Consider the following 12,222-nt stretch of genomic DNA (forward strand, 5'->3'; position numbering starts at 1 on the left):
TGTGAAAAAAATAGGTCATTGAAATTTCTCTCCCCTTGTGATGTCAGAAGGGGATACCGCCTATTATCTGCACTATCCAACCACTGGTATTTAGGGCAGAGATCTGAGCTGCGTTCAGCCCCAACAAAACATTGCACGACAACGTTTATTAAACAGAAACGTGATGTGTTGAACTCCCTGTTGTGATGACGCAAGAGTTGAAAGTACGGTAGTTGAGAGGTCATGTTGCTGCTGATTGGACTGCAGTTCAGAAATACCCAACAAAAGAAAATCTCAAACCCAGTTGCACATCGATGCACACCGTTTCCAGGAAACATGACGTTCAACCCGGAAACCGTAGCAAGATGTTGCGCACCGTTTTGAACTTGAACGTGCCCCAGCTCATTTGCATTTAAAATGTTACACCTAAAAACAGCACCACCTATTTGCCTAAGTGGCAATTTCATGCTATAATAAATGATCTGTATGGTATTTTGAGCTAGAACTTCAGTTATGTACTCTAGGGACACCAACGATCTATTTGACATCTTAAAAAAGTCTTGTGAAATGTCCCCTTTAGATCCAAATTGTAGGAGCCAAATATGAACATGCTATGCTAACCCATAGGGGGCAACCTCTCTAAATGAATAGGGTGCACCTGGGATAGAGGAGGGGTGTTTCTGTGTACAAAGAAAGCTCAGTTGAAATCGAAACATGGCTGTGAACCTTATCTGAGTGTGTTTGTGCTTAACTTCATTTGAGATTTATTGTGTTTTGACTGGGAAGCATACTTTCACCGTTTTGGAATTTTTGTTAAGCTACACATGTGATGTGATGTTCTGGATTGGCTTGCCTTGGACTATGAAACTATGGTGATTGTATGATAATTGCTTGCTCCAATAAAAGACACAAAAAAAGACATTCCTGGCAAACACAAAACATTCCCCTGCAATCTTTCCTGGACCCTGCCCACCTGCCACATATGACTGGAAGAGAGATTGTTTTGAGGAGGGGAGGAGATTTGCATTTTTGATTAAAGATTATGAGGGCACATTAATAAAAAAAAGTCATTTGTAAAAAAAAACACAATATTACAAAACAAATTACAGGTTTTCCATTTCAATTTTATTGTGACATTAAAGGTTGACTTAGAGTAAATTTCGAAATGTTTTATGAACAGACATCTTGTATGTCAACTCTTTAAAGGCTGCACAATAAAAAACATAATTGTGAATTATTTTCCCTGATATTTTATTAACAGTTATCATTTTGATTAATAATATTTACATTGTTTTCATTTCATTATCACTGTGTGACAAGTAACCCCGCTGTGTGAAAAATGTTTTCAATCTCAGCTATCGGTTACTAGGAGTTGCTGACATGTTTAAAAATAGTGTTAGGTAACAAACAGTGATTAAAATAATATAAGTTTGGATTAGTGATTTACACACCCAACTCGGAAATCAAGATGTTGTACTGTACATGATGGTTATAGTGCTGACAAAAAACCTGAAAACTACCTTTCAACAAGACGATGACCCCGGAAAACACCAGTAAGCAAACAGCATCTTGGTTCCAAACCAACAAGATTAATGTTATCCGTAATGTAACTTCCACTAAACTTTTTAGTAGTTTATTTCTAATAATGTGGTGGCAAAAAGTCTTAGCTTAATTCTTTATAAGAAAAACTCAGATGCAAAGGTTCCAGGTGCAAAACAAAAATTACTTTATTCCCTCGAACCAACAAAGTGAAACAATCAAACACCCCTCAAATATCATCTGCACTCCCAACATCTGACTCCTTTCTTTAAACACTTGACTTCAAAAGTACTCTTGGTTCTCTTGGCCTTGGCATACCACAATCTACTTATTGTTTGGTCTTTGTTGTTATAATTGTAGCAAAAACACAGTTGGACTTTATTTTAGAAAAACGAAAGCTAACAGAGAAACGAAAGTTACCCGAGTATATAGTACCAGTGTTATACTCAATAATAAATCCAATTGAAACCCACCAAAAACTACCAAAATAACAAGCAAACTAAACAACAAGTAGATTACCTTAGTTCAAATAATAGCTTAGCGTATCAAAAACTACACTGAGCTACGTTACTTTGTCAAATGAATGTTTACAATCTTAACTACAGATCAGCTGCCAAACATAGAGGTGATTTATGATCGCCGTCTCCCACATGCAAGTTGTCGCAGTTAAGCATCACTGGACGAAACTTTACTTCCTGTTTTCTAATGGTCTGGCTAGTGTCTAAACTGAACTTGGCGAAAATAACAAATGTTTTGATTTACTAAAGACGAGGGGAGACGGCAATCATGGATCACCTCTATGTAAAGGGTGGTTTGGCAGCCGATCTGTAGTTAACCTTTCATACATTAATTTTACACAGTAACGGTAGCTTAGTGTAGTTTTTTTATACGCTTTAGCTGATTTGAACTAAGGTAATCTACTTGTTGTTTAGTTTGCTTGTTATCAGAAATAAGCTACTCTAAACAGGACTCTCTTGTTATTGATTCCTTGTGGAGTTTACCAGAAGTTACGTTTGTATCGTGAAAGTCGTTTGTTTATGTTGTTACTGCTGAAACTGGTATCTCCAACCCTGCTCCTAGTGAGCTACCGTCCTGCAGACTTCAGTTCCAACACACCTGTCTGTATTTATCAAGCAACCCTGACACCTTGATTGGCTGATTCAGCTGTGTTTGATTGGGGCTGGAGCTAAAATCTGCAGGACGGTAGCTCACCAGGAGCAGGGTTGGAGACCCCTGGTCTAGAGGGGTCTAGCCCAATCCCTGGACCTTAATCCAATAAGAAATTTGTAAGGTGACATCAAAAATACTGTTTCTGAGGCAAACCCAGGAAATTCAGAGGAACCGTAGTACAGTATGAAGTGCAATTGACCAAATAATTACAAAAAGGCTACAACACAATCACTTTATTATGCTGTGATTTATTGGTGCTCGTTTACAATTATTATCATATACTGGTATGTTCTATCAAAGTTAATCAGACCTATTAATTACAAAGCAATATATTCTCATTACAATTATTACTTCAATAATATTGTTAGAAATGTAAAGGCAACAGTGCAACCACTAAGCTACATTGTGGGCTATAAAAGTGCACACAACCAAATATCAAAGAAATGTAAAGAATCATCTGTGAAGACTAACTTGTTGGACAAAACGTGTAACTTTTGTTAAACACAGAGCTTATTATGGGAAAAATAAATGGGCTTTGTTGCAAGGGAACTAGTATCCCACTAACTTCCAGGTTAGCCTACAGAAATACGTTACCCCTGCGGCACTCTTATTATGCAAAGCTTTCATAATTTCTAAATGATTTTTTATTAATCAAACCCAGGCTTGATTAGCGCAAGTATCTGGATTCTTTCAAAGTTGTTTCATCGTCTGCTTATACAAACATAAATTAACATTTTTTTTATCATATGATATAGTTTATATAAATTTTCCAAAATTTCTAAATAACTCCCATAAATTCCAATTAAGGTTCCAATTTGTAATATTTCCAAAATTCCCTAGATTAAGTTACCATGGAAAGTTTCCAGGAAATTTACCGGAAACTTTCCACACCTTTGCAACCCTGGTTTGCCATCAACTACAAATTGCTCAGTAAAAGCTTTGAGAGGCAGGTAGACTTTGACCGTTCTCATGAAGGCAAGCATGCGGTACCATGTCCTGAAAACTTTTCCTTATCTTCAAAGTCTTCAAAACGCTATTATTTCAACTATAACAGTTTGTATTACATTCAGTTTAATTATTAATATACATATTATTTAATATGTGTTACACTTTGCTGTGAATACTGTATATAGCTATATCTAAGTATTTTCAGAGGATACTGCAACCACCTTTAGGCTTCTGTGCACGCAGACTATTGATCTCTGCCTGCAGGCGGCTGACCTCATTACTGAACCCATTCTGGAGCATAACCCGCTGTTCCTGTAGTGTGATACACAAAAACAAAAGGACACTTAATAGCTGACACAGACCCTGAACTGATAAACAAAAACTAACTCAAAATATTTCGATCTAACTTCTGGACCAGACCTTACCTTAAGTTTTGCTTCCATCACTCGTTCATTGTCCAACCTCATTCTCTCCTGTTCTTTCTCCATCCTCTCCATGAGTTGTCTCACATGTTCATCATGGGTTCTCTTCTGGTCTTCCATCATCTGCACCTGGAGCCGGTTCTGTTGCTCTAGACCTCTTTGCTGCTGTTCTAAAACTTCATTCTTTAGTCTTTCCACTGTGGAGACAGAGAGTCAGGATATTATGTACGAAGACTAAACCAATACAAACATAACATAACCTAAACAGGCGTTACAAAGGTCTATACAGCCAGAAAAAAAAGGTTAAAAAAAATGGTCCCATTGCTGTCACGTGGGCAGTGCCCTTTTAAAAAGTATAGATGGCTACTAGTTTTACCTTCTTTCTCATGTTCAGCTGCAGTAAGAGATTCATCAGCTGCTAGAATGATCATTCCAGACTCTTCCTTTTCTTCCCAATACTTACTCAACACTTCTTCACTCTATGGGAAAAAAATATTTTTTTAATTGTCAGTTATATTAGCTTCTTTAAATGTGAAAGCAACACTTCAAAAGAGCAGTTTTCAATCAGGTATCTTTCTTTCTATTAGGCATCTTCCTTTCTATCATTGAAGAACCTACTTGATGGCATGCAGTCAGTCTTCAAATGCAACCACTCCACCAAAACAGCACTGCTTTTGGTCACGGAAGCATTACGGCGAGCTAAGGCGGAATCTGGTTCTGATTCTGCTAGACTTGTCGGCAGCCTTTGACACAGTCAACTATCAGATCCTACTATCCACCCTATTGTCAGTAGGGAGCACAGGTACAGTAGTTCTCTCCAATGGTTCAAATCTTATCTCTCCAAGAAATACTTCAGGATTTCGTGGGGGCACATTGTCCACAACCCTTCAGGTGGGTCACTGGGGTCCCTCAGGGATCGGTGCTTGGTCCACTCCTTTTCTCCATCTACTCAACATCCTTAGGACCTATCATACATGCACGTGGCTTCTCCTACCATTGCTATGTTGATGACACCCATATCTTCTCATTTCACCCAGAAGATCCCACCACAGCAGCACACATTATAGCCTGCTTAGCAGACATCTCGGCTTGGATGAAGAAACACCAACTCCAGCTGAACCTACCGAAGGCAGAGCTGCTGGTATTTCTGGCACAACCCAAGATATAGCACACCCTATCCATTCAACTGTGAAACACAACCATTACTGCCAATTCCAAAACTGCCAGAAACCTTGGTGTAGTCTTTAATGATGAACTGTCCTTCACTGATTCCATTGCAAAGATCATGTCGATTTGCATCATTTCGATAAACGTATTCCATACAGAGCATGCTACACAACTCCTGATCCAGGCCCTGGTAATCTTTAGCCTAGACTACTTTAATGGAGTTAGTTTATGTGTATAGATTTTATCATACTCAACCTGTATAAATACAGAATATACATGGAGAAACGTACAGTATATTGTAAAGATTTCCACTCTTGTTGTACAATCTGCTCAATTAAGCATGCTTTGTTCAACAAATGCTAACATGAGAATACATTGTTCATCTTAAATTAAGGATAAAATTGTATTGTATACCATTAACTGCGTTGCGGTTTCTGATCTGTAATCCTTGGCCAGCTGTGTAAGTGTGTCTTTATACTGCCTGTATCCTCCAGGTTTCATGTAGTGTCCATTATGCAAGCCGTCTTCCACCGGCTCAAACACACGTTTCAGAACGGACTGACAGACGTTCTTAGATTCTTCCTTATTCTGTTCACAAAATTCTTCATATTGACTTTGAATACTCCTCTGCAGAAAGACATAGAGAAGAGACAGAGAGATAGAGAAAATATTAATCTGTTTGTTTGTTCATAGGTGGTTATAAAATGTGTGTGCACGCTTTGCATGCAAGTGTGTGCATGTGTGCATTAATGCATATAGGCTTATATATAATGCATACATAATTTTGAAATAAAAATGTAAGCGAGGTTCAGATATACATTTCTTAAAAAACGTGCATGTTCATAGGCACCATTTTTTTCTGCCTGTGGGTGCTCGTCACAACATCAAGCAATTCTTAGGTTATTTAGCAATGGCAGACGCTCTGGAGCGGCCAAGCGCTTGGTAAACAAACTTCTCGCTGGACATGGTTATATTTTTTGATAGTTTGTGACATGCACACCACCGTGGATCACACTTTGCCACCGCGGTAGTGCGGTGGTTATGAAAACCGTCACAAATAGCCTACAACACTTTTACTTCTGTTCTAGACTGCAAATTAATCTTGCTTGTACTTTAAACTTTCTATTGTACACCCACATTTGATGAACATTGAAATGCTGTCAATCATTTAAAAAGCTATAAAGACCATTAACACCAAACATGTACATTATTTATCTATAGGCATCTCTCTCTGAACACGAGTGTATGTGTTTTGAGAGAGTCCAATGTAAGAAAACACTACTTTTTAATGCAAACAATAATGCATAACAATGTCAGTGGCGTGACTGCCATCTCAGGACTTTTTTTCGAGGAGGCACAAATGCGAAAATCGTCAAAACATTGTCATGTGTGTGGAACGTCATGTCAAAATATGTGTTCCGTGCGTCATGTGGACTTAAGTGCATCACGTATTTTGACATGATGCAAGATGCACAAAGGTTCCCATGACGTACCGAACACATATTTTGATGAGCCACACACATTAAACACATATTTTGCTTCTGAAGACGCACTATGGTGTGATTATATTATTTTATGGGCAAATTCAAACAGACATGTCACATAAAAAAATGGAATGAAAATAGAAAGTCTATTAAGTTTACCAAGATTTCAAATTTTTTTGGGGGCCATTTATGCCTTAATTTGAAAGACAATATCTCTTTAGGCAAGGAGAGGACAGGAAAGTACTGGATGGAGACCAAAGGATCGGCAAAGGACCTTGAGCCGGGATTTAGTTCGCCCAAAAAGAAACTTTTTGATTCTAGATTTTTTTATGGCGACACAACCTGCAACTTTGTTTCCTGTCTTCTCTCTGTTTCCTGTCTCTCTCTAACTGCTCTGTGTTTGCGTGCACAGTATGTTTGCGTGCACAGCATGTTTGCAGGTACCGCAAGCTGGCGTTGGTAAGTTTGATCCGTGTCATTGAAGGACTTGCGAATGAAGACTTCAATAGCTTTCTTCTCTGCAAGCTCATGAATATTAGACAGCTGTTTTGGGTCAACTGGAAACTGGATTGATTTGAGCATCTCAGACACATAGAGCTGAAGAGCTTCATCCACTGCTTTTCCATTATGGATCTTAGCCAGGGAAATCACTGCGTTTTCCAGACATGGTACACTTCCATTGCGGATTGACGCCACATACACTTCGGCCAGATTTCCCAAAACTGGCAAAAAACAAAACACAAGTATACACACATTTTTTTATGCACATAGAAGCTACTCAAAAGAGATAAGGTGCATATTATTTATATGGCATGGGCTTCACTAGACCTTTCTATCAGAACCAGCATTCACTTTTTCAGCAATTTCAGCTACAGTAGCTCATCTGTTGGATCGGACAACACAGGCCAGCCTTCGCTCCCCACGTGCATCAATAAGCCTTGGCCACCCATGACCCTGTCGCAGGTTTACCACTTTTCCTTCACTGGACAACTTTTGATAGGTATGGACCACTACAAACTGGGAACAACACACAAGAGCTGCAAGAGTCTCCGATCCAACAGACGAGCTACTGTAGCTGAAATTGCTGAAAAAGTAAATGCTGGTTCTGCCTTGATGGGTCAGGGCTGTTTTGGTGGCAAAAGGGGACCTACACAATATTAGGTGGTCATAATGTTATGCGTGTATGTATATTTATATATTTTTAAAGGTAGATTCTGACCGGTTCCAGTGATAGTGCGACCTTCCATGATAGTTTTGGACTGTGCACTGCTGTAGATGTATTGACAGAAAACGTTTGCCTCTTGCAGGAACTCTGGATCGAGCTCAGCCTCCTTCAGCTTCTCCATTCTCTTCATGTCCTTCGGTGCAGCAGGGCGAGGGAAGACAAAACACTTTCTCGTCACAAAGAAATTTCGCAGACAGCGGCGGGGCAGATTATACCGCTCAATCTTACGAGAGTCACCTATAATTAAAAGAAATAACAAACAAGCACAGTTATTATAAGTAACACACAAATTTGCCTTGTGCTAAATACATTTAAGTACACACTTCATTATTTACACGCAAAATTATTTGAAAAAAAAAAAGAATAAAGAAAAAAGTCTGCATCTCAGATGTTTCTCCATTTTCTCAGACTGAGCAACTGGACATTGTTATAGGTGTTACCTGGTTTAAGATCCAGAGCTCCCTCCAGATATTGGTCAGCTGTAATTGGTTTATTGTCCTTTTCTAGGTCCAGATAGAAATCACGAACGGTCCAGACAAAGGCTGGAAAAACACTCATGTATTGTCCACTTTCATCCATGTTTTCTGCTTTTGCCTTTATACGGATGTGCTCTCTCAGTTCCGTTACATAACTGTGAGCATGGTGTTTAGGAGAAATTACACTGTGTGCTTGTGAATAAACAGCATGTGTATGCAGTACACACTTATAAAATATCATTATATACACATAATTGTAAACTTGAAAATGTATTAAAGGATTTATGATTTAAATTTATGTTTTATTACATTCAGAATATTACAAGATTTAGGTAGAAATATTTTAAGAAAGTTAAAATTACAAGATTAATTGTAGCATAACCATTGAAGTGTTCGGATACCAATGATAATTTTGTCATGGTGCACCAAAACAGCAAACTCCTTTTTCCTAGCAAACATTTCTTGGTGGGGCCAATGTAGGCACCCTATGGGCTTGAAGTATTGACCTTTAGTGGGTTTGTTTGTGGGTATCATGCTGGCCCCTTCTGACTTAGCCCACATGAACCTTGTAGAAACTGAAGCCAAAGTGGACTAAACCAATGCAAAGTATGAGTGTGGTTGGGTGAAGTTCATTAGATAATGAAGAGATGAATAAAGTGATGATTGACTATTAACACCTGCTGTTAATAAACAGAATCACTAAAGAAAAGATGAACAAAAAGAGAAAAAAATAAAAGCAGAACCATAACAACTACAAAAAATTATTACGGTTTAGATGTTGGCTTTGTTTCATTTAAAGTTGCTATTATGGTGATCCGTATTTGTTTTAGTTGGAGTCTTGACTCTAGTTTTTGAGCTTGTTTGTTATTTTCTGGCTGATATAACCTTATAGGTATGACATCTGACACTCTCATATTAGTTTGTCATTCTGAAGAATTGTAAAACACCATACAATTAAAAATGAACCGTTGTCTTATTTAGACACACAAATTACAAATCGCTTCCAGAACTCCCAGAATGCACTGCGGCATGACAAAATCATGAAAAATGTCTTTGTCACCATTGTTAAAGCAACACTATGTAGTTTTTTACCTTTAAATAATGTCTCTAAAATTATTTCAGTGATAGAACAACTTTTAACTGGACAAATTGTACTGTTGCTGCAACCTGAGCAACCTCCTAGCTGCTACAAGCACACTCTGAAAGTGGCGGTGGAGGGTAGGAAACACAGCCCCACCCCTCCCCCTGCCTGCAGAAGAGTGTCTGCTACCAGGCACTGTTGCGCTTTTCAACCACATGGGGGAGCTGTAAGTCATTTTTACATGGAATCTACATAGTGTTGCTTTAAGATTCATACTCTGAGTTTTGATGCTTATGTGTTTCAATTTCACGAAGGTTAAGTTTTAGGTATACAATGTTTCAAAATCTTCAGAATGACAAACTGCTATAAGATTGCTGGATCTCATACTGTAGTATCACATTACTGAGAGATAAAAACACTTCTGATGAGTGAGCAAACACTAAATTAATAAATCAATTTTCTAGATCAACCACCATAATAGAATTGCAACATGGTCTCTTCTTTGCGATAACAGACAAACAAAGTTATAGCAGCCAGAAAAAAGCAAACAAGCTAAAATCAAGAGTCCTACTAAAACAAATACACTAAAACAAATACTGATCGCCATAATGGTGACTGTAAATAAAACTTATATAAAAGGTATAAGTAAGATGTACAACTTTAGGTTTTAAACAGAAATAGTAATAACAAGAATAAAGTCACAGATTGCAGATTTTGCTGCAGAACACTCAGGTTATACATTGACTCCACCAAAAAAATATATATATTTTGTAGTTGTTGTGGTTCTGCTGGTCTTATCTCTTTTTCTTCTTGTTAATCTTTTCTTTAGTGATTCTGTTTATTAACAGCAGGTTTTTATCAATCACTTCATTCATGTCTTCATTATCTCATCACTTCTTCAACCTAACCACACCCATACATGGCATTGGTTTAGTCCACATTGGCTTCAGTTTCTACATCAGGTTCATGTGGGCTGAGTCAAATGGGACCAGCATGAAACCTGCGGACAAACCATGGTATAGAATTATATATAAGGATACTGTAGTTTTTCCAGTGCCATATTATCTATGACTCCCAAGCTGTTGTACACAAGGGTGCTGCTGAGCAGAAGAGCCAAACAGAAGATCCAAGTGTCATGTTTCTCATCTCCCTGAAACATTCAGATGAAGTCAGCAGTTGCATTGGGTGGTTTCCTGTCCCAGACTAAAATGGACTTCTTGGCAGTCTTAACTAAAATCAACTCAGGGACATATCTTATAATATATAATTCAATGTCATTGTTTAATTATATATTACTACACTTCTACAACAACAACAACAACAAAAAAACATGGTTGATTTTTGTACAGGATGAATAAAAGCAATGTGTATATGGCCAAATTAGGCATACGGTCATTCAGAACAGTCGCATTCTTGCATATGTGATATTACTTAAATGTAATCTAATTTGATCATCTTGAAACCTGTGCCAAAACAATGCTTTGAGATGTAGTTGTGAATGCTGTGTTGCTATATATGATGAAGATGATGATGGTGTCCTCACCTTGTCCACATCTCCAAGTCCTTCAGTGTCCAGCAGCACCAGAGTGTGTCCTGCTTTAGAGGGATGAGGGACACACCACATCCAGATGCCTTTGGTCTTCGACTCGATAGTGTTACCGAGAGCAAAGCCTGAGACCACAGCAAAATAAAAAATAAAATTAGAATTAAAAGTTTTTACCGATCAGCGTATGATATCAAAGTATCGCGAGAGCAGACTGATTAATATGCTGTAAAATCGCTCTCGCGGTACTCTGAATGCGCACCTAAGCTGCGCACTCAGCAGCACAGCAGTGCTTAGGATGACAGGAAAAAAGCAACTTCCAACATCTGGATATCCTCTTCCTATACTTTCACATTTTTTTCCATACGCAAGACTCTGCTTATATTTTCTCTGACCTGACTGTTGTCCTGCAAGCCGGTTCATGAGGTAAGATTTGCCTGTCCTGTAAAGTCCCACCACAGACACGACCACAACCGGCTCCGTTATCCCGTCCAGAATGGCTTTAGCCTCTTTCTTCACACACATCATCCCCTTTACATCAGTGTCGATCAAACACACTGGAGCTGACATCACCATGTTACGCGACATCTCAATAAGACACGAGAAAGTACAAAACCTAAAAGAAAAAGAAAACGCATAAACCTACAAAAGAAGTATAATTTGAACATTTGCCCGATCAAAACATTTGGAAAAATACACACCGAAACAAAATGATCAAATTAAATCGTATTTTAGTCACTATGAGGTGAAAAGCCCTGTGTCAGTTAACGGATTATCTTAACGGAAAATTGCTGCTGTAAACCTGCTGCTCAAGTCCCAATTCACGATCGTCCGCTCGATGCTTTTTTTCTATGGTAGCCTGTCACGTGTTTTTTTCTTATCGAAAGTGAAAGTGGACCTTGATGCTGTTTCAAGGAAACCACGGGATCTATTGTTGCTACTCTTATCTGACAAGTACCTACTGGTAGGCATTAGGTGAAAGGCTAAGTTTGTTTATAAAGAAAAAACCACATCACAGCTAACCAACCTAATGAATAACGAGATAATGAAGTGATGATTGAGTCTTTAATGATGAACACCTGCTGATAACAAACACAATTACTGAAGAAAAATAAACGACACAACTGATTTACAGCCAAAGATAACAGATGAATACATTAAATCAGATTAATCAACACTTTTAATCTG

General features: G+C 38.2%; 1 protein-coding gene across 1 annotated transcript; it reads right to left on the minus strand.

Annotated features, from left to right (window-relative positions):
* Window positions 1–2,955: 2,955 nt before the first annotated feature.
* Window positions 2,956–11,891, minus strand: LOC135744118 (guanylate-binding protein 2-like). The gene is made up of 11 exons (XM_065262089.2): window positions 11,736–11,891; window positions 11,430–11,650; window positions 11,035–11,162; window positions 10,532–10,641; window positions 8,375–8,565; window positions 7,929–8,171; window positions 7,154–7,431; window positions 5,640–5,852; window positions 4,435–4,537; window positions 4,062–4,255; window positions 2,956–3,948 (listed from the first exon to the last, which is right to left on the minus strand). The coding sequence occupies exons 2-11, from the start codon at window positions 11,620–11,622 to the stop codon at window positions 3,838–3,840; spliced, it is 1,764 nt and encodes a 587-aa protein (XP_065118161.1). The 5' UTR covers window positions 11,623–11,650; window positions 11,736–11,891; the 3' UTR covers window positions 2,956–3,837.
* Window positions 11,892–12,222: the final 331 nt, after the last annotated feature.

The sequence above is a fragment of the Paramisgurnus dabryanus genome, chromosome 6 (genome assembly GCF_030506205.2).
Source record: "Paramisgurnus dabryanus chromosome 6, PD_genome_1.1, whole genome shotgun sequence".
Taxonomy (NCBI): Eukaryota; Metazoa; Chordata; class Actinopteri; order Cypriniformes; family Cobitidae; genus Paramisgurnus; species Paramisgurnus dabryanus.